This window comes from Phyllostomus hastatus, unplaced genomic scaffold, assembly GCF_019186645.2.
Source record: "Phyllostomus hastatus isolate PE091 unplaced genomic scaffold, TTU_PhHast_1.1 phas_scaffold_39, whole genome shotgun sequence".
Taxonomy (NCBI): Eukaryota; Metazoa; Chordata; class Mammalia; order Chiroptera; family Phyllostomidae; genus Phyllostomus; species Phyllostomus hastatus.
In genome coordinates this window covers 22,502,060-22,525,331 of record NW_025334028.1, presented here as the reverse complement: position 1 = coordinate 22,525,331, position 23,272 = coordinate 22,502,060, and the positions used below count along the sequence as shown (strand labels likewise).

General features: G+C 35.8%; 1 protein-coding gene across 1 annotated transcript in view; it reads right to left on the bottom strand.

Annotated features, from left to right (window-relative positions):
* LOC123806823 (microsomal triglyceride transfer protein) overlaps positions 1–23,272 on the bottom strand; it is a 45,122-nt gene that overhangs the window by 8,736 nt on the left and 13,114 nt on the right. The window contains exons 4-15 of the mRNA XM_045820197.1: positions 23,124–23,231; positions 21,770–21,886; positions 21,363–21,502; positions 19,377–19,527; positions 16,861–17,018; positions 13,756–13,924; positions 12,513–12,620; positions 8,463–8,675; positions 6,765–6,976; positions 4,573–4,670; positions 4,332–4,453; positions 2,675–2,902 (exon numbers count right to left, since the gene is read on the bottom strand). Of these exons, the coding sequence (XP_045676153.1) occupies positions 2,675–2,902; positions 4,332–4,453; positions 4,573–4,670; positions 6,765–6,976; positions 8,463–8,675; positions 12,513–12,620; positions 13,756–13,924; positions 16,861–17,018; positions 19,377–19,527; positions 21,363–21,502; positions 21,770–21,886; positions 23,124–23,231 (1,824 nt within the window). The remainder of the gene's footprint in view (positions 1–2,674; positions 2,903–4,331; positions 4,454–4,572; positions 4,671–6,764; positions 6,977–8,462; positions 8,676–12,512; positions 12,621–13,755; positions 13,925–16,860; positions 17,019–19,376; positions 19,528–21,362; positions 21,503–21,769; positions 21,887–23,123; positions 23,232–23,272) is intronic.

The following is a 23,272-nucleotide window of genomic DNA, read 5'->3' as shown; positions in this document are numbered from 1 at the left end:
ACTGCCAAAATTTCCTTCAATGTCAGCACTTGACCTGGAGTGGTATGTGTCTCTGAAGCTGGGATGACATTACTGGGTGCCCTGAAGAGCAGGGAGCTTAACACAGCTTATTTGTATATTTACCTCAGATCTGCCAAATACTCCAATCTGAAATTTGCAGATATTGGGTTATATTAATAGTGTGGGGATGACCTATCTTTTAGAATATGCCTTAAGTGACCTAGCTTAATGAATAGAAAAACCTTATAAAATAATCTTGATCAGAAGTTGCAAACTATGGCCTGCAAGCAATTCTGGCCTACTGGCTGTTTTTTTAAATAAAAAATTTTGGGAGCACTGCCACACTCATTTGTTAATGTATCACTGATGGCTATTTTCACTCTATAATGGTGGAGCTGAGTAGTTGCAACAGAAACTATGTGTCCACAAAATCTAAAACATTTGCTTTCTGTCCCTTACATAAAAAGTTTGTCAACCTTGGTCCAGATTACTACTTATGTTTGCATCAAGTTTTATACCTGGATTTAGACCATTAGGCATTGTTGATGGGTAGGTGAGCACACACAGATGGTGTCAAGCTATAATTACTCCTATATCTTAAAATATAAACTAAATTCTCAGCACTCTTATGCCTTTTTCAGAGATTCTTTTATTAAGAATGAATCTCCCCAGAGGTAATATGGCAGAGGAAATGTACAGTGTATAATTCTGATGTAATATGAGAATTATTTTTTTCATGAGTGACCTTGAGAATTAAGGCATGTAAGAGGCACTGCTGGTTGTTTTTCTTTTCATTCATATTTATAAAAACACAGTTATAGTCAGAGTGTCTATTCAACCATTGAAAAATTATATTTACCAGCTTCTCTTGCAGCTAGAGATATCCACATAACAAACTTTTGGTCAATAACAAAAGGGCTTCCTTTTGTATATGCTCAGCTTTTGTAGGAATAGATAGGGCTTCCAGGAAAGTTCCTGAAAAAAGATTCAGACTCTACTACCTGTCACCCTTCCCTTCCTCCTTCTTGGATCAAGGTGATAGTGCTGGAAGTGCAGCAGCCATATGATAATCATGAGGTGACAAGCATGAGGTGATGGCCACATGTAAAGATGGCTAAGCTGAGAGAAAAAGAGCCTGGATCCTGATAAGATCTTAGGATTTCTATATCAACACATTACCTACTAGATTACTACTTCCAAATATTTGTTACATGATAAAAGTCAAACTATTTGGTTCAGCTACCCTAAATTGTTTTTTTTTGTTGTTGTTGTTATATATAGCTATCCATAATATATACTATTATGAGGAATAATAAAGATAGGAAATTAACACTTAGTTTTAACCTATAATGTTTTGGAGGAATTTTAGTAAAATCTGATATTTAAGGTCTCTCCCAGGTCTTAAAATCTATGGTTTCCTAACCAGAACCCAACAAATCAGAATCATCAAATTATCTGCCAAAGAACAAAGCTGGTAAAAACTTTGGATCATCTGTTCCAAGTGCCTTACTTCATTAGTAGGAAATCTTGGTTTAAAGCTATTAAGTAACTTCCCAAGAACACATAGAAAGTAACTACTGGGGGCAAAATTCAAACCTAGGATATTACTCATGAATTTATTAAACCACAAAAGCAAATTTCCCAAGCAAATTCTATAGTCTGTAAATTTTAATCCAATCTCCTCATTTAGCTCTAAAATCATAAGTATGAATTAGAATACAAAGTGATCACTTTAAAAATTTCCTTTAGGATCCTTATTTAACAAATATTCCATTTTTTTATATTGCTATGCTTCGTAAGGCAGGAAATACATCAAGCCATTAAAAAAATTTTTAAGCATCAAACATTTGAACTCAAAGGTTATTCAGATTAACCCTCATCTGTGTCTCAGGAAATCCACTGAGGCCGACCACTGCCATCCATAGTATCTTGGTCACTTAAATCTTACTGTGCAGAAGATAGTATTGTCATACCTTATCACAGTAATGTAAGATTTGGGAGTGAGGAAAATTGAAAACCATTCTGAAGAATGCAGTTCAAATGAATGAAAGTTCTTCTATTCTCTACTAATAAATGGTGATCTTTGTAAGATTCTGTTACCATGAGAGTTTGGAACAAAAAGTCTCCATGAAATGTGGTTGGTGTCAATGGTTGGTTGTGCCTCTACTGATGTGGCAGAGTCAAAATGATGCATTAGATGGATCTTCATCATCCTTGTCATGATAAGTGTCAACAGAAACTTATGAAGCCATGTGCTTTAGCTCCTGACTTCAGATAAATATCTAAGCCCTCCAGGAAAGCCAAGTGAACAGATAATGCCATCTCTGCTCTGTTTATCTTAGGTTATTTCCTTCATAATTTCTTATTTATGTTAGCATTGGTATTGAGATATAATTGATATTGTACTATACTCACTATATGGAGCATTTTCTCTTTTGCCTCAACAGTGAGAAGAGATGTTAATTGCTTAATAAAGGCAAAAGAAAACCCAGCTTACCTATAGCAAAAAAAAGAAAGGAGTAAGGGGGCAACAACACCAAAAGGCTGAATGCTTAAAATGTGGGCTATAATATGTGTGGAACTTTGTCTTGTATCGTCTAAGCACAGAGCAAATTTAAAATGTGCCTGGCACATTTTGGGAATCCCACACATATTTGCAGAATGAATGAATTACCTGGGAATGATCTATTAGCAGAATAAGTCCTTTCACCACACTGACAGGGTCGCTAGATGCTGACAGCATTTTGGACATCAGATCACTGTATCCATTGAAAAAAGTGACAGGTCTGAGCTGAACATCAAAGAGAATGGCTGACAGACCAGCATAGGAGTCAAGGTTCTCCTCCCCCTCATCAGGCGTGGCAGCAATTAAGCCTTCCAGTCCTTGGGCTTCAATGACCACCTAGGAAAAGATGGATATAACATTTGTGACATCAGCTCCATGCCTGTTCTGTAAGGGATAGTGAGTTACAGCTAAAACTTGCCTGGGGGTTAATAATTCAAAAAGTCTCTAGCAGTTAGGGAAAAAAACAAACAAACAAGCAAACAAACAAAAAACAAAAAAAGATGGTATGACTGAATATTAGGTGAGTTAGTTTTCTTCATTTAATCCACACAACTGCCCTTTGAGGTACATACGATTTTAGTCATTTTCTTTGTGAAACAAAATAAATAAAAGCTCAAATGGCTGGGGCAGGATTCAAATCCCTCTGCCTAACTACAAAGGCCATGAGTTTTCCATTTATGACGTCATCCCAGAGACTCTTAGTCTCTCCAGAACTGTCATACATAATGAATCAGCTATTGCGTAGAGCCCCAAAAGGAGGTGGACAGGTGTTGGGACAGTCTTCCTGAGGCTGCTTCTGTGAGAGAATATAGAACTCTCTCAGCCATGACTCACACCTTTCAGCTTTAACCTTTCTCTCTCCTCAAACAAAACACAGCGAACACCACGAGGTGGCTCATACCCTGATCTCTGTCAGGCATGAGTCCTACATATGCCCTGACCTCCATACCAAGCCCCTTAACCACTGGCTGTTTGTCACTTCAGAGCATGTATCAGGAAACAGATGGTCATTCCTCAGGATAGAAAGGCATAGTATTCTGACTAGAGTCCTATCAGAGGGGGTAGTAATACCATATTGATAGGAACTCGAGTTTATATAGCAATGGATCATTAAAGCCTAAATGAGCTTACTTAGGAGGTTATGATTTTATATATGTGAAAACTAAAAAGAAAACACATTTCAAAATTAAAAATCCTTTTACAGAGTGTCACCAAACTTTAGGTAAAATGAAAGGGATGGAAGAATACCAGCTGTCAATGCCTACACTTTATTCTTTTCTCTCCCAGCAGAATTTGAAAAACATAGATTGGCCCCTTTATAGAGGCATATTCTGTTATGAAAGATTTTACTATGGGGAATGAATCTCTTTATAGAAACACCCAGGGAAAGAAATTATATTCTAGGGTTATATATCTGGGGCTCCAAGAAATATATCTGTGAATAAAAATAAAATATTTTTAAAAACATATGTGGAAAATACTGGCCCAATTTCAATTCTGTGAATATGTGTACCTTTAAAAAGAAAAATGGGTTTTTGGCAAGCCTAGTGAATCAAATTACTTAGATTTCAAGTTCATATTTGAAACTCTCTTGGGTACTATAAACCATATAGCCTTTTGCAGATGATGGAATCATGGGTGATATATGGCAGAAACCACTGTTAACTTATGCATTCTATAGTGATACCAACTATATAAAACCTTATTTTACCTCTGACTAATTTTTATATATTTTATTCGGCAAAATTAATGGAAAATTAGTTACCTGGCTGCCATGAAGCTGAGCCTTCCCAATGTGCTGAACAATGTTCAGGTTACTTCTCCTCAGAATGCCAGAACCAGAGTAAAGAATGTCAAGACCGTAAGTAGATGCTGAATGGGGACTACCTAATGGAAAAAAAAAGAAGAAGAAGAAGAGAAAAAATTGCCCTGTAATTTAGTAACAGCTCCAGTAACACCAAGCTAGGGAAGAGTGTGGAGGAAGAACCCCTTTTTGGGTTACATACGTTCTATGTAGCCAGTGTAGGCAGAAGAGGCTCCACTCTTGGAGAAACGGTCATAATTATGAACAGCCATCTCCTTCAGAACTCGACGGACCATTTTGCTGCAACACATAAAAGGAAAAAGCTGCACATTCATTGTAATGGCTGTTTCCGAGTTGGATTTGGGAAAAAAACCCATATACTCAGTGGAAAATACAGGAGGCCAAATGTTCCTTATGCTGCTCCAAGTCTGGGGAGGTGCCAGCTGGAGTGCCAGCACCAGGCATGGTGGGGCTTCCCCCTCATTCCTTAGCAGGGCAAGGACACCCAACTGTGAGAAGGCTGAGGTGCCGGTGTGCACTCCTCAGGAGTGGAAGGCACATCTTCTTTGAATCATCTTGGTTCCATCATTAAACAGTATATACTTTTAAAGAAAGCTGTACCAAACTGAAGAGGTTGCCAATATTTCCTTAAATATTTTCCTATACCCTTTAATGTTATTGCTGGCTAATTATATATAATAGCAAATTTCCAGAAACTTCTTCTATGTTTATGCAGTTTTAAATTTTAAAAACTCTCAGCTATATCTATATATAAACTATTCTCCCCCCTATAGTAAGTCTTGAACCTTACCCCATGCCTCTAACTTGTCTACTTATCTAATTAGTATTGAGATCTTTCAATTCCTGACTTAATTCTAACCATATTAGTAATTATAAAATTACAACAATACAGCAAAACAAAATTCACTAAAGGATATGGACCTGGATCTGAGGTAGAAAATTATTGAAAGGAGAGAATGATTACCTCATAGTCTTTTACCCCCAATATCACTGAGTTACAAGATTTTAGCCTGGAGAAGAAAAGATGAGGAGAGTCATGACAGCTTTCCTCAGAGAGTCAAAGGGCCTGCCGGTATGTGGATAAATTGTTAGATGTGGGACAAAACCAGGGCCACTGGGAAGATTTTGGTCATATAAAAAAGTAATAGTGAGTCTCTGCACAATGACACAAGTTCCCTCAGAGGAGGTGATCCTCCTGCCACCTGCCAGGAGACTGGACCCCCACACCGGGGAGAGATACTAAGCAAGACACCTTTAATGTTTTTGGTTCTGAGAATCTGACTTGCAGTATTTTTGATGGCCTCTTTGCCTTTCCTAGGCTGCTCTCTAGAAGACTGCTTCCTCTTTATTGTCCCCAAATCACTAGGTTCATAAGACAAGGACAGCAAATCCACCCAGATCTCTCCCACCAGTCACACAGAGGAAACACAGCAATAAAAGACATCAGATCCTCCATTTGCAATGTGTGTTGGCAAATGGGCTCTGTTTCTTTTCTCTCATTCATGCTCCTTCTTCCTTATCTGTCCTGATCTTTTCTAGCTTCTATTCACTCCCCTGTTTCTTTTTCCTACACCCTTCTCATTCCTTGTTTTTCTTTCCTTCAGTTTCTTTACTGCTTTTTTATTTTTTTCCATTTCTCTTCATTTTCTTCCCTCCCCATGTCTGTTTTCCTTTCCAACTGGTAATGCTCAAATTTGATTTTTTTACATGTTCTGCATGTAACTCACAGGAAATGGAAATTCCTTTTCTGTCCCTCTGTTTCAGGGAGGAAACACAGAGTTTTCAAGGGAACCACTTTGAAAAGGGACATCAGCAAATTCAGAAGAGACTTGGGAACCAGCAGGAAGACAGCCCAGTAAGAGGGATGGAGAGCAGTGAAGTCTCCTCACCCCATTCTGCACACCCAGAGTAGTCCTGAAACGTGGGCCATGACTAAGGTTTTAAATTTAAACTGGTAAATTCTTTTTATCTGTGACATAAAGCTTCAAAGATTTCTAACATTTGGAAAGTTAAGAAAGAACTTTTTGAGAGACCATTTTGTGAGAACTTAACATTGTTTTGTACCATTTACAAATATAGTTCTACTAAAAATATAGTTGGATTTTAAAACATGACTGTTTGGCAATATTTAGGTACCAGATTGAGCAGAAGACATAGAGTAAAAATCATACCTGGAATTCCAAATCATAGTGCCAAAGTGAAGTTGTTTCATCTGGCTCACTAAATAGTCCTCATACAGAAAATTTCTCAAACTCTTTGATGATATAACACAACCCAGCATAACGGCCAAAGCATTATTATTACTGACAGGTATACTCCACAAGTACGCAGATAAGCCTGAGCAAGCAGAGAGATTGGTGCACTGTGTCCTACCTTGCAGGTGTTTCAAAACGTAGGATGTCTTGAACAATGGAAAGCATGTACTTGTTCATTTCTTTGGGAAGCTCCCCAATAGAGAGCAGGATGTTTTTTACGTCCATGTAGGATGGCTTGTTATTTAAAATGATAGCAGCTGCGGTTGTGCGCACAGTCTTTTCATGAACTTTACGATTCTGATGGTATATCCTGTTCAAAGTCTTCCTCACCTGTTCATAAGATGTTCAAACTTGTTAGTGCACATCTAGATTTTTAACATTGATATTGTGGCAGGCATAGTTAGTGCTCTTAATACACATTCCTACATTTCCCAGGTTCCTTTGCAGTTAGGTTGGGGCCATAGTTCTGGCTACTGGATCATAAACAGAATTGCTTTGGGTAGCTTCTGGGCTGAGGCAGTTAGGAACTGGTATGCCTTCTCCAACTCTTTCACTACTGCAGTGAAATTAGGGCCACATTTTCCATTACCTACAGTAGGTATAACATGAATGAGAAATACATTTTTGATAAGCTGAGATTGTGAGGTTCATTTGTTATTTTAGCAGATCATGATATCACTTACTATTGATTTTTTAAAAGACACTACTGCCATGTGGCAATAGGGCTCTGGGGAAAGATGGCTGTATGGACTGGTATTTCTTTCCAGTGAAGTACCTCAGAATCTTCTCCTTTTTAAAATTAATAGCCTTTACTTTTAGAGCAAATTGAAATTTGAGGTTTGTAGTAAACTTGAGCTGAAAGTACAGAAAGTTCCTATATGCCCTTGCTCCTCACCCCCTGCCACTCCTCACACAACCTCGTCCTCTACTCTACACCACAGTGGTCATTCACTACATTCCATGAACCCGTCTTTTCACCTCAGTATCACTGAAAGTCCATAGGTTACATTAGAGGACTTTTTACAAAATAATACATTAACACCAAAGAAAATTTGCCTTAATTCATTCTGTAGCAACAAATAATTCTGTTGTTTGCAAGCATTGCCTAATAATACAATCTGTGGTGTTCTGCCCAAGGTACTTATAAATATTTCTTCCAATTCTACTTTCTTCTGCCTCTTTCTACTTTCCCCAAATGTTGGCCTTGTTCTCGGGTAAAGAGGAGTTACGTGACTCACTTAAGTGCAAACAACTGGGAATGGACAAAGCCGGAATTTGTATGTAGGTCTGTGTGATGTTTAGCCCCTGACCCTAAACATCATGTTTTGCAGCCTATCACAGAAAACCTATGGAAAGGTTCTTTATCTGCAAACTGGAAACATCATTCTCAGCAGGCAGTTTAGCTTAAGGTTTACAAACATTCTCTACCCAAATAAAAGTTAAATTTAGATAGCTTCCTGAAAATATAGCAATAAGAAACAATACAGTAATAATCAAGCCAAGATATTTTAGTGTCAAAAAATTTAATAGAACCTTAAAATTTATGGAAATAAATATATTTCTGAAAATACTTTGTTTCTTAAAGTAAAAGAATATGCTTTAATATTTATGCTTCAGAATATAGGACATTATCTGTTCAAAAGGTGAGGCTGTTTCAAAATAGCCTTAAGTCCAATTTAAGAGGTATATCTAAACAGGAAAGAGAAATTGGTAGTTTGGAAAAAACAGGATGATTTCAAAGGTGTTTGCATTTGATTCATTTTTGGGTATGCTTTTATCCTTTGGTGAATTTTGCAAATATTCTTGGGGGATTTACCTCATCTGTGATGAAAGAGACATCGTATCTCTGGAGACTGGTGGTAGCAAGGTGGCTGATGGGCCCTTCTCCTGACTCAGCATACTTTAGGAGGAGTGGGATGGCTTCGGGAAGCAGGGCATTCTTCAGGGCCAGCAGATACATCATGATGTCCTCTTTTTTCTCTGCTTTTTCAAGCCCTCCCAGCATTAACTTCTTGGCTTCTACCACTCCCTGAAAAGATCACATACCACCTCAGACATGTGCATAACCACGCATTAAATAAGGCTTGGGCATGACTGACTTCACTCTTAGGCCCAAGAAAACAACTTAAATTTTAGAAAGTTTTGCATTGGTTGCCTGACTGAGACACACAATGAAGATGAACAAGCCAAACTTGATAAAGATGTTTTTTTAAAAAATACACACATTAACATATTCTTAGAAAGCAATGAGTATAGTTATGAACACACTTACTTTTGAACACATTCAGAATGTATAAAGTCATTTAAAAATTCCTTTGTGATTGATTATTCCTAAAACTGCCAATTCCTTGAAATTCTAAAGCAACAATTAGATGGTGCCTAACTGGTAACGGTTTTCTTAAGTGACAATTTTGGTGAAAGTAGTGTGTTTTACTAAATGTTTAAAAAGTGCTTATTTCTACTTGATTTCAAATTTTATTAACACTACCATACAGTTAAAAATATGTTTCTTTGAATGCCTTCTATAGCATGTACTTTGCTTGGTACTTTTCAAATGTTGTTCTTTAATCAGAAAAGTCTGTTTTTCCTGGCCTAGAAAAATAGGAATTGAGTACAAGTTAATAGTTTAATAGAAAAGCAAATTAGAAATAGGGACACCTAGATTCTGGTTTTATCTTTGCCACTAGGTATGCTTTAGGGGCTTCAGTTTTATCATTGGCATAAAAATTCCAAAGATCTAATTCATCTATAGGATTTGTAAGTTCTGAAATTAGACTGCAGGCACACACAAAAACAAACACACACATACAAACCAGGATGGTAGCAGGAGGTGAGGAGTTGGAGGAGAGAATAAAAGGTCTGTGAATAGAAGGAAAGATACTATGCTTTATTTTCTCTAACCATGGCAACAGTCTATGCCAACTATCAAACTGATTAAAAGACATTAAAAATGTGATAACATACTTTGTTATTGAGGTTATGGGGCAATAGGTATTCTCTTATGTTGGTGGTGGAAGTATAAAATGGTATGATTCTTATGGAAGACAATATGGCAAAAGTTAACAAATATGCTTTTTGATCCAGCAACTCTAACCCTGAAGCTACAATTCCAACAATAAAAAAAGTACCTAAGATTATTCATTTTAACATTATTTGTAATAACAAAGGAATGGAAACCACCTAATGATCACACATAGGAGGTGCTGTATAAACTGTGCTCCATGGACAGAATGAGTGCTAGACAGTTGCAAAAAAGAATGAGGAAGATCTCTACAAACCAGCATGGGATGATTTTTAGGGCACATTGATAAGCGAAAAATAATTAAGATACAAGAAAGTGTACACAGAGTGCTATATTTTATGCAAGAAAAAGGACATAAGAATGTGTGTGTACATCTGCTTACATAAAGAAATACAGGAAGGAGAAACCAAAAACTAATAGTACTACTTAAGTAGAAAGGTAGGTGAGGATGGAAGGGAGTATTTACTACAGTCCATCTGGTGGCCAAGTCTCATTATTTTAAAAAGTGCATTAAAAAGAAGTTCCTCAAAAACATTAACAAAATTCAATGATAGTGATAATGGATAGTTCACAGCTCCCAACAAGGTAGCTTTAAAGATGTGATGAGAACCAGGTGTCCCATTATCAGAACTTTAAATTTAACCGTTTGTTCAGCTTCCACCTCCTGCTATTTGCCTCTGATAGGTATTCTTATTCTCTCCCAAAGTTCCAGCCACTCTCTATTCCTGGTGCTAACTCCTCTCTGGGCTGCAGGTATGACCATCTGCCTGTTGGGTAGCTCAGCTTGGTTGCCCAAAGGATTCCAATCTTAACATACCCAAAACAAATTAATAGCTCTACCCTCTTCCCACCTCCAAACCTAGTTCTATAAACATTAAGTGGTTGACATCACCATATATTTAGTATCGTAACCTGGAAACTTAATAGTCATCTAGATCCTTACCTTTCTCATTCCCCACATCCCATCAGGGACTAAATACCTTGACTCTACTTCCCAAATGGCTCTTAAAAGTCTCCTTGCATCCTAATGCTCCCACATTAATTAGACTTTTACTAATTCTTGCCCAGGTTGTTGCAAATGTTTCTAATCAGATCTCTAATCAGATCTCACTGGCTCTAAAGTAGCTAACACCCAGGCAATATACCATTTTGCTTCTTTAAAAATAAAATATCTGAATCTGTCATTCACCTGGCTAAAAGGCATACTGTTCTTCCTTCTCTGTATAGAATAAAGACTAGACTCCTTAGCTTGTCATCAATAAAGATCCAGCCTACCTCTTTTCTCTCTTTCCCTCTTTTCTGACTCTCTACTCCCACCATATCTGCCCACAAAATTATATATTTTGTGCTCCATCTCCACAGAGTTTCTCACTGTTCCCAAGCATACCAGACACATTTTGACTCTGGGTCTTTTCATACATTGTTGCATTTCTCCTAGGATGCCCTTCATTTTATACTACCATCTCTTCACCTACAAAGCTCTTCTAGACTAAGCTCAAATATTTAACTTTTTTGGTGAAACTTTCCCCAGAGCTCCAAATGTGATAGTTTGTTACATCTTTTGTTTTCTCAGAGCACTCTTTTTATAATTCAATATTATCATAGTTATCTGTTTGTGTTTGATAAACAAACTAGTTCTTGGAGGATGATAGAATGTTTTATGTATCTTTATACTAAAGGACTAGCATCATACCTACCACAGAGCAAACACTCACTAAATCTGCTGAATGAATGTTTTTATATGTGAGTTTTATCTTTAGACAAATGATTTGATATATTATTGCTAAAGTAAACCAGCTACTCAAATAATTTCAGAAATATGATAAGAAGTCATAGTTCTTTGATATAAAATTATACAAGTTTGATTTCTGATAATCTTAAAAAGTTGATACTCAAACATTTTCAATGCCATTTTTTAGTGATCTTTTTTATGCTTAGTCTACATTCTAGTTACAAGTTGCCTCTTTTGGAACTACTTGGTTTCAAGAACATTCTCTTTATATTGTTTTTAATAGCAAGTACTCAGTAAGCAAAATAATATAGTGATGTCTTCTGAAGGTAGAAAAAACTGCTGACTGTAAGCTGACTATGTAATAAATGTGGACAGAAAAAAGAATATGTTTTTACGTATTCAGTATCTTTAATCTATTTTCATTATAGAAATATGAGCTATGTTAGATATGAATCCATTTGGATTTTCATTATTTAGTTATGCTTACAAAGTGAGTGTTTTATTTTAACAAGAAAGATGTTAAAATTGATAACCAGGAAAGTGGAAAAGCTCAGGGAAGTGGAAAAGCTCCGAGAAAATGAAATTAAAGATAAAATGTAAAGTCCTAAGCAAATAGAAGTAAATAATTCCCACCTTCAAAACTCAAAACAGCAGACCACAATTAGTATGGATAAAACCCTGCTCTAGGAGGTAGCCCTAGAATCTAATATTTTTCTGCAATGAGAATTAAACCATACACACCATTCAAAACTGAATACATAGTGGGAACTCAATAAACACATATTGATTGGGGATTAATGAACTATTCACTTTTTAGAAAGTATTTATTGAGCATTGTCTATGTACCAGACACAATTATAAGCAATTGGTATTGGAAAAAAAGAAGATCTAATTCTGCATAGAGCTTACATTTCAGCGGGGACAGAAGTAAACAATATACATAATAAATAACTGAATTATAAGGTATGTTAGATGGCAATGATTGCTATGCAAATAGAGAAAGTAGAGTAGGGTAAGGGGGACTAGGAGCACCAGTGGTGGGCACATGGTGAGTGTTAAATAGGATGGTCTGGAACCACATGTATAATACATGAGATTAGATTCACACTTACTTTGAGTTTGCAGCCGTCACTCTGACACAGCTTCCTGACCAGAGCCCCAATGATGATCATAACGGTTTCCCTGATGTCATTGCTTGCAAAGGAACCCTTGAACTTACTCTATTAGCCAAAAAGGGATAAAAGAAGTTACCAAACTTTTTAAACATTTCCAAAGAATATTTTTAGTTAAGAAACAAAGTAACCAGGGACTGAGGAAATTGTTATGTTCCTAGATTGCAAACTCAGAATTTTGCTTTGGAGACACTTACAAATTCACTAACTCTGAAATGAAGAGTTAATAGACTCTCCTCTCTCCAGATATTCTTAACATTGTTCTATGAATTCCCTAGAATTTTATGGATCGGAATCACTGGGTTAGTGAGCCAAAAAGCAAAAAACAAGGTCTGTAAAATTTTGCATATGGGTGAAAAAGGGCTTCACTGCTTTTATCAGATTCTTAAATGAGCTCATTTTCCAAAAAGATTATGAACTGTTCAATTCAATCATAAGCGAATAAATGGACATTAAAAAAATTTGGGCAAGAGATAAGTCTAGCTTTTATTTTCAAAATAAATTTTTTAATATTGGAAGAACTGTATCTCTTCAAATACTGTGCATTAAATACGATGAAGACTTTTGAAGTCAAAACAAATACTTTTAAATCAATTTTTGAAGCATAACCAAGACTTCTCCCCTCTGAAATTTTGTTTCATTTTATATTATTGAAAGGTAAACAAAATACTTAAATTTCCATATAGTTTGTAATTTAGAGGAATAGCAAAGAAGACACTATGTAAAATAATTTACTGTAGAATTAATAATTAATGGATAGAAAATAGTTCAATATGAATATGAATATGAACTTGAATATGAATAATCAGAAGGTTCTTGGTCAGCCTTCATTCTGATGCTACCAACTTTTTTTTTATTTTGGTATTGTTCGAGTACAGTTTTTTGCATTTTCCTCCCACCACTCCCCCCACCCCAGCCATCCCCACCTCCCTCCCCTGATCCCAACCCCCCTTGGTTTTGTCCATGTGTCCTTTATAGTTGCTCCTGAAAACGCTTCTTCCCATTATCCCCTCCCAACCGCCTCTGGTTACTGTCAGATTGTTCTTAATTTCAATGTCTCTGGTTATATTTTGCTTGCTTGTTTGTTTTGTTAAGTTCCACTTAAAGGTGAGCTACTGCTTAGATTCTTGAGAGCTTTTTACTGGTGAGAGCTTTGATTTTCCCCAGTGTCCATCTGACTTACAATGAGGGCTCTCAGGAGTTCTTCATCGGGATGGGAGGCAAATCCGCAGGCATAGAGAAACCTCTCCTGGAGGATAATGCTACTGTCACTTTTGAAATCCAAAAAGTCCAAAATAGCATCTAATGAGTCTGGGGTCTGTGCAGAGGTGACAGCATCCACCAGCTGAGGTCTATAAAAAAAGGCATAGTTATGGATTATCAGTGTTTAGGATGCTTAAGGAACTACTTAAAATCTCTACTATTTATAGGTTCTCCATTGGTTTGGATTTCCTAAGGAAATGAATTGAAAGACATTTTGAACAAAAAATAACTGTCTCAAAAAGACCACACCCATTTTATTTTAAATGTCTCTTTTAACTCCCCTTTGTCTTATTCAATGTATACTCGGAAAATACAAACCAATTTTATTAAAGTAATCTAAGTGAAATATAATTTGGAGATTTGTAAATAAAAATTATATAAATAAAATTATTAATTAGGTTCAAATTCTTTACTATATGAATAATATATAAAATCTATGGTCCTCCAAGATGATTCTCTTTCTCTAATTAGCTTTGTAAACATATTCATTTCTCAAATGCCTACTTTAACTAGTGCACTATTATTTAATTCTTTTAACTTTAATTTATATCCAAGGGAGAAAGTTTTCATCTTTTAAAAAAAAAATAAAATGCACATGGTACAGTCCAGTGTTCAGCCATGCAGGAGCAGAGTGAAAGTCCTCTAGGAAACCTCTAGTTACATGTTCTAGTCACCAAGAATCTTTGGTTGGTTGAGTCTGGGATAATAAAATTTCAGAAACTTGTTGTCATACTAATAAACAGAGAGTATATATGTAAATATTTTATTCCAGATCCATATAAGCACACCACACATGTGTTTACTACTTTATACTTTTAAAAAAGATATATTTGTCTAACAAAAACTCAGTGAACTAACAAATCTCAGTGAACTCAGTGAATGAAGCAGAGTCTGAGAGAGAGCTACTTAAGTGTCTATTATACAAGCACTGAACTAGATATTTTAGGTATGCAATTGCTCTTTGCTTTAATTTCTAGGGCTAAAAGTGATAAATACCTTGGGATTGTTGGGAGTATTAAATGATATAATCTATGTAAAATACTTAAATAGTGCTTAGCACATTTTAAATGCTGTATAAATATATACTCTTATTAATTCAATCACCTCACTGAACTCTCTGTCAGCTTAATACTACCCTCATATACAAGGAAACAGACTCAGAGATATCAAGTCATTTGTTCAAGGTCCCATAGCTGATAAGAGTATAGTTAGGATTAGAACTCAGGTTTTTATGAGTCTGGAGTTCACAGTCTTTTAATTATTACATTGATATTTCTCAAGTGATTTCTGTACAACACTAGTCCTATCAGATGCTTTAAGAAAGATATTTTCAAGGTCATTTAAGTTTAGGAAATGTTCAAGGAAACTTATACATAAAATTATCAGATTAAAGATGTTACAAATGTCTGCAGCAAACAGACTATTTGACTTGGTTTCACCCAGTATTTTTCAAACTCAGTTGCTCACAGAATCCTTTCCTCCTGGCAAACTTATTAATATTCTGCAAATTGTAAGACACACATAATAGATACTTAGGGAAATGTCACATTCTGCCACCTTGCCTTTCACTATCTTGCAATAAATGTTGTAAAAGGAATTATTCTTTGTAATTTACAGATGTTGAGAGTGAGGCTCAGAGGGGCAAAATGTAAATGACTTGCTTAAAGGTTATATACACTATTGGAAGTCAGAATTTAAAACCAGTCTTCTGATTTCAGTTCATCCTCGTACCTTTCTACAACCCTGTGCTACATGCGTGTTACATAGGTTATGGTACAATATTGTGTAAATAATCTGATTAGGGAACACATTATAAAGTCATCCAAATTATTGCTGCCTTAAGATTTTTAGGATACAAATAAGGTTAAGGTTTAGTGTAACTGCTATTCTAAATTATAGCTAATTTTTACACTTTTCTTAATAGTATTTTTGTCTTTGATGTAAAGACAAATCACCCTGCAGGTATATTTTAAAGTTTTATAATTAAAACAGTCTGAAAATTTATGATTTTGTACATATTTTAACTTTTGATTTAAATATTTATTCTTTAAGAGAGTTATGTATTTTGAAGTGTTGGTTATATAGAATGCCTATCAACTTTTTAATGTCTTCAAGGCAAGCAAGTAACACACAATAAAAAATAAATAGACTAGTCAGAAACAAAGCTAAATTCTCTTCTCCTTGGGTAGCTGAGCCCTTTGAACTCAGTGCTACTGCTGCTTGGGTAGTGTGTAGGTGTCATGGCAATTTCCACTTTAGATTATGTTAATGGCTTCTTTTCAGCATTTGTCAAATTAATTGAGCCATGTTCTATATCATCAACTAGGATAATTAGTATCATTCAGCTGAGTTTGTGTTTACAGGAAAATTCTATCTTACCTACCAAAAACACTTGTCTATACAGACCAAGTATATTTGAGAATTAAGTTAACTGTCTTAATTGTGCATGTAAAATGAATCACTTTCATCAAATATCCAAATTGGGTACTTATTTCTTTTTTCTAGATTCTGTCAGCTGTTTACCTCACTTCGCACTAACTCATATGAACTATAGCTTTGGCTGGGATGATCACTGTATCTTTAATAAAGCACAGTTTTTCAGTTGAAAACTTCATGTTTTTTTGTTTTTATAATCAACTCTGAAATCTTTTCAACGGTAAATTAATAGCTGCCAGAACAAAATTATGAAAAAAACACAGTGAGGCTGCATGGTTACCATGGTGTTATGATAAAGCCTTGCCCTCCCCTATCTATGGACTAGTTGGAACCTGATTTAAACTCACAAACACTCAAAGGAAAGTTTATTCTGAGTCATTGCTGAAAACTTGTTATTGCATTTCTGGTTGAGTCACCATTAAATTATTGCATTGTGGCATAATTGGTCAAAGAAAATGCAAAATAACAAATAATTCGTTTGGAGGTGGGCAGTTGGTTAAAAAGAAGTCTTTCTTGCTTAATAAAAAAAAAACAATAACTTGGAAATTACCTCCTACAGACCACCTCACACAATGTTCAGGGAACTTACAGAACTTCCTTGCTTTCAGCCTTGAGGATTTGGAGGATCTCTTCTTTCTTCGCAGTCCTGAGGTGCTGAATAAAGACCAGGAAGTTCTGGATAGCCTCAGCCTTGGAGAGGTTTTCAGGCTGCAGGTGTTTTCTGATGGACTGCCAGTGCTCCTGGAGCTGCAAAATATGGCTGCAGGCTCACACTCCATTCATAATTTTGAATATCCACATTTATAAGACATGTTCTCCCCAGGAATAAATTTTCCCTTGTATCTGACAAGCAAAAGAAGTATTTGATATCTTACCTCAATATACCTGACTGACCCTGCACATATCACACTACTATGACTCTCAGAGGCAAATATAGAGGCCTGCTCACCTTGTATGTGATTCTTCTGTAGGACACTATTTTTGTCTATTAATATTTAGCTCAAAGGACCATGGGCATCCAGGCATTTTGGTCATTCCATTGTTACAACTAGGGAGTTACCATATTTCCGCAATATAAGACGCACCCCTCCAAATTTGGGAGGAATAATGGTTGTTAATGCTGCTGTTGAGTTCTGTTTACATTTACACTGGTGAAATATTATGTTATTTATGTTATTAAATATTTCACCACATTTTTGCTTCAAAATTTTTTTTCCTATTTTCCTCCTCTAAAACCTAGGTGTGTCTTATGGTCCGGAAAATACAGGGTATATCTGAGGCTAGGCTTTGACCACCATAATGAAATTGTGCAGAATTTTCATTAATAGAATATTTCAGAGTGCAAAAATATTAGAACTATTGAAGAATTGCATCAGAATTCTTATACAGGGAATTCACAGAGAATCCATTTTTGTAATAATTTGAGTTTCCTAGTATCTCTTTATTGTATTGTGTGTATGAAATGCCATGTGTTACTATTGCTAAGGTCTGAACAGCTATTACTTATATCTAGTAATAATGACTAGGTAAGAATAGCTAAGTAAGTAGAATAGTAATTAGGTAAAGGTAATTCTCACATACACTATTATTATGCTACTGTGGTTTTGAAAATAATAAATAATTCTAACTAATGACAATATTTGACTTTGAAATAAGCTAAAGAACTTATTTTTGATAGTTTACCACTTTCCCCCTATTTGTCAAGAAGGTGTTAAATCCCATTAGTGACTTCCAACTGTAACTCTGGGATAATTGGTGTGCTGCCAGTTTCTAAATTATTCATTCTTTGTAATAAGCAAAAGATATAATTTGCTTCTTCAAATCCCTTTTGGTTATCTAATCTTAAGAGGATATTGCAAAGAAAAAATATCAGCTGTACTTAGCTAAAGATTTACTGGGTCATTTTTGAGGAGAGAGCATATCGATGTGAAGTCAGATTTTTTTTCTTTAAAGGGTTGCAATGGTAACATTATTCTGAAAAGCAAATTCCTCAAAGACACAAATCCTTCCTATAATAATGAAGAAACAGTTATCAAAAATCTTAGATGGTTCATAACATTTAATAACTATGGGGGAGAAACTGATAGTTCACAATATAAGTAAAGCTGATTGGTTTCATAGTCATTTTCTAAATAACTTTTATCTTAGATGACATTAGAAAATTATACTGGAACATTAAATGATATATGAAAGAAAAACAAATAAAGGAAAAAACAAAGTTTGAGAGTGACTGATGATTTTCTGCTTCATTTTGTTTTCCCTTGATTGAACTTTGGTGTATTTGAGAAACTAGTAAGGGATTAGAGCCTTGTACTTTAAGCAAATTATTATATTAGTTTTTGGTGATTCTACTTTACTGAACACTAATAATACCCAAGGGAAGAGCATCTTCTATTACCTTGTGAACAGAATATGAAGCCAAGGGTTTTTTCTCTTGACAACAGTTCAAGTATTAGGAAATGCTGGACCCTAAAGTAATTTCTGTGGTACTACCTCACAGTAATTCATGCAATAAATGAAATTTCTCTTTGTAGGATTAAAAATGTTACAAGATGGTCTATACTTTGCTGTGGGGATGTGCTATCTCATTCCTGACTATAATTGTAGGGGAGGTTGGAGTGTGATAAAGAAGTATTCCTTAATTTAGGCAGAAGGCTAGGTATCCTTTTTTGTCCTCATAGCAACACTGGGAATGCTGAGCTGACTCAGTAATCCATTTCACTGTGGACATATTGCTACTAAGTGGAAGGCTTTCAGGATGTGGACCCTTGTTCGTGCTCTTGGTACCATATGCATCCCCCCAACCTCATTAGGGCCCTTATTATCCCTGAGTTCTAGGTGTTACTTTTATGAAGCTGTCCTGAAGTCACAGCATTTTTTATTTGAGATGAGAGGATGGTAATTATTTGTTAATTATTTATGTGTTATGCATCACCTTGGATGCATATAATTAGGCTACTGTCATCATTCATTGGTGGCTGGTAGTTCTTCACAAACTTTCTTCACAAAATTAGTTGAAGCTTCCACTGCAGACAAAAGCAAATTAGAATTTTAAGCCATAACTATTCCCATATTTGCCTGCACATTGCAACTGTTCACACTTACAGAAGGGCATCCTTTACACTCGCTCTGGAAGACCTGGCCCACAATGGGAAGGGCCTTGTACTTGGAATCAATTGCTTTAATTATGGTTGCTACTTGCTTTCCAGACATCAGCCTCGGGCCTGCTTCAGTCGTCTTCAGCTCTAATTTCTGCCTATATAAACGAAGGTAGATAAAGATCACACGAGCAGCATTCTTTTGAGTGTACAAGCTACTAATTGCCATTTTTTTGGCAAACAAGATACTAATTTATTTAAGTTGTATAAGGCTTTGTCTTTCAAGTTGTGAATTCTCCAGTGGTAACAGATAGAAAATTTAAGGCTGGATTTTCAAAATATAACAACAAGAGAATACAGAGAAGAAAATTTGCATGAATACTAAACAAGATATATAATGTCACTTTTTTTGAATTTAGGCCAAGTTTGTAAAAATGGTATCTTCAATACAACCACATGTCACTTATTAACTAAGACAATTAGAAAATCTTTATTTTAAAAAAAAATTGCCTCCATAGTATTTTTGTCTAACATGTTCTTTCAGAAACTTGTCTCTCCCCCATGAAGAAGTAGAGTCGAGCCCTGGCTGGTGTAGCTCAGTGGATTGAGCATGGGCTGCGAACCAAAGGGTAGCCGGTTCGATTCCCAGTCAGGGAACATGCCTGGGTTGCAGGCCAGGTCCCTAGTGGGGGCCATGTGAGAGGCAACCACACATGATGTTTCTCTTCCTCTCTTTCTCCTTCCCTTGCCTTCTCTCTAAAAATAAATTTAAAAAATTAAAAAAAAAAGAAGTAGGGTCTACATCCTCCCCCCTTGGGCCTGGGCCGGGTCCCAGGCATTGTCTTGTTTAATAGATGATAGTAGAAGTGACACTATGTGACTATTAAGGCTAAATCATAAAAGGGAGTTCAGCTTTCCTCTGGCCTGCTAGCAGCACATGCACTTTTGTAGAAGTCATTGCCATGTGAGAAGCCTGGCTACCTGAAGCTGCCATGTTGAGAAGCCATGTGGAGATAAAGAAAGATGTATGAGGAGCCTCATTAGTTTGTGTCTTTTCAGCCCAGATACCAGAGAGGTGAAGGAGCAACCTTTGAACCAGCTCTGGTCAGTGACTACCTACAACTGCACTACAGACACCAAGCAAGGCATGGCTGGTGGGCCAGGGCAAGCCCCAGACTTATGAGAGAGAATAATAGCTTGAATGTTGCTACCTGATAGACCTGATAAGTAATGAAACATATTAATTTAGATGAAAATATATGAAAACAATAGTAGAATACAAAATTCTACTCCAAATGAGACTTCAATAAAATTTCAAGATTTTGAAGCACTTCTCACAGATTTTGCATCCATTCAACTCTGACATGATGGCTACTTTAGAAAAAACATTGCAAAGCAATGGCATAAAATATAATGCATTTAATGCTAAAATAGTGCTCTTCTAAATTTATGCCTGAACTACCACATACTCTTAGATTTGAAATTCTAATTCTTAAGCCTGTGAGAACTATTCTGACCAAAGAACTTTTCTCAAATTGAAGTAACAAGCTTGAGTACGTAAGTACTATAAGTCACATTAAAAATGTTGTACATTTACTTAACTATGAAACCTTTTATGTGTTTCTTAACAACAGTAATAAAAAAATCTCAAGGAGAGAACATGCAAATGCCACCATCTTTTTAAAACTAAATAAAAAAATTTGACAGAGAAATCAGAAAATAAACTAAAATAAATCAAGCAGATTGCTTTTTTAAAATTTGAATTATATTCAATAAACTATTAATTTTTAAATGAAATTCTATTTTAAAACAGTATTTAATACATGGGATAATTATTGTAGATAATATAAAAAAAATAAAAGATGTGCAAGATATCATTACTGTTTTCAATGAGTTCAGTCAAAATGAGGAAGTACCATCTATATTTTAAAACCAAGTATAATAATATCTAAAAGAAAAATAAAGAAAATTTAAAATTTTAGCATTGTCTTACTTTGATACTATCTTGCCTGCAATGGTTCGTAGAAAATTCAGCCCAAAAGCATGTATCTCTTCTGCAAGAACAGCTATAACAAAGCTGTCTTCTATCTTATAGGTAGTGACAGATGTGGCTTTCGAAGTAACGCCCAAGACCTAAATAAGTAAATATTTATAGTTATAAAATATAATCAGCTTTTTACCTTTAAATTAAGTCAAATATCAAACTGTGTTTTAATCTTCAGAAGAGCTTCCCCTTCACACTTCCCGCATCATTCAAACATATATTAAAATAAACCTATTCATTTCATAATATGTGAAATTATACCCTAAACTAAAAACTATAAATGTTCCCAACATATAATACCTTATTATTTTATTGTTTTAAACTCAACCCTACAGAGAAAGTGGTTTTGATCATACCTGATTTGCCGTCGTAAACCCAGGCCTTTCTATTTTGCATGAATCCAAGGCCTTAACTTTAGTCACTTTGTCTTGTTGAGCCTGGTAGGTCACTTTACAATCCCCAGAGATATCTACCTAAAAATAATAGGAAAAATATAGTCATTAGGATTTTCACATGGGCCACTTGAATTCCAGCGGTAACTGGCTTGAAAAGTGGTGCCCCTAATATGTCATGGTGGGTGGCCTTTTGTCCAGGCTGACAAGTAGAAAAACAGGAAGAATTCAGTGTTTCTTGCAGCAAATGGATCCTTTTTCATCCTCTTTGGTTGAGTCTTACTGGTGCTTTCTTAGTGCCCAAGGAATAATAAAGAATGCCCTGCTTCTCTCTAATGTCTAATAAGAATTGGACAAATGGCCTGGTCAAAATCAACACCTCTGGTAAATGAATAATTCTCATTATGTGGCAAGAGAAGTTGACTTTTAATGCTATGTCTAGGCTGTATGCTTGTAAGTGTGTGTGTGTGTGTGTTTGTGTGTGTGTGTGTGTGCCCTCTGACCAGGTGAGTATGATTAGAAATCTTTAAAAACCTGTTGGATTAATTCAACTCTTTGTAAGTCTTTATATATCAACAAACTGAGTGTAGGCAAATATATCCCAATACAGACTCTGCTTAGCTTTCCTTGACCTTTACAGCCAGCCTGTGTTAGCACCATGCTCAGCCTGCATTCTAGCAAACTAACATTCCTTTGGCTCAGCCCCGCCAAAAGATTTTTTCCCTTACTCTTGGACTGTCTGAATTTAGACTAGGAAACTTGGACTCAGCTCTGCCTTTGACTCTGGGTGTGGTACTGGAGGAACTGCAATTCCACAGTTTAACTCTAGGTCATTTCTCTAGTTTAACTGCAGGTCCTTTTTAAAGTGAAGGGGGTTGGTACAGACCAATGCATATAGACCAAACTGATCATGCATTCAAAGTATCTGAGAAAACTGTTAAAATATAGATGCTCAGGTCCTTCCTAATCTAGTAAATCAGAATCTCTACAGTCAATCCTTGGAATCTATATTTGTAATGGATAGTGATACAAAGTGATGCCACTGGAATGCTCCCCAAGCTTTCCTCATCTCTACCTTTTAGTCACTCTGTAAGTCTCCGCAGTGTAACTGAGTCCAACTCCCTTTACCCTATATTTGAGTACACATAAAAGGTCATTTGTTTCATGTGTGAGACTTGACAACTCAGCTCACCTTTTCTGAGTTTTACCATAGTAGTAACTTCTCTACTGATTTCCTACAAATAGAAACCCACACAAACAATTTAGGTAACCCTATTGAAAAATAAGAGTCTGGATTTTTAATAATATTAGTAAATACCTCATTGGTGGTTCCAGAGCTTAACTGCATCTGAAATAGGCTAGCCAGGCCTCTCTTGAGATTTTCTATGGCCACAGGTTCATTTTCATATGAATAGAAGTCTTTGACCTAACGAGGAAAAAAAAGGATAAATATAAATGTAAATGAAA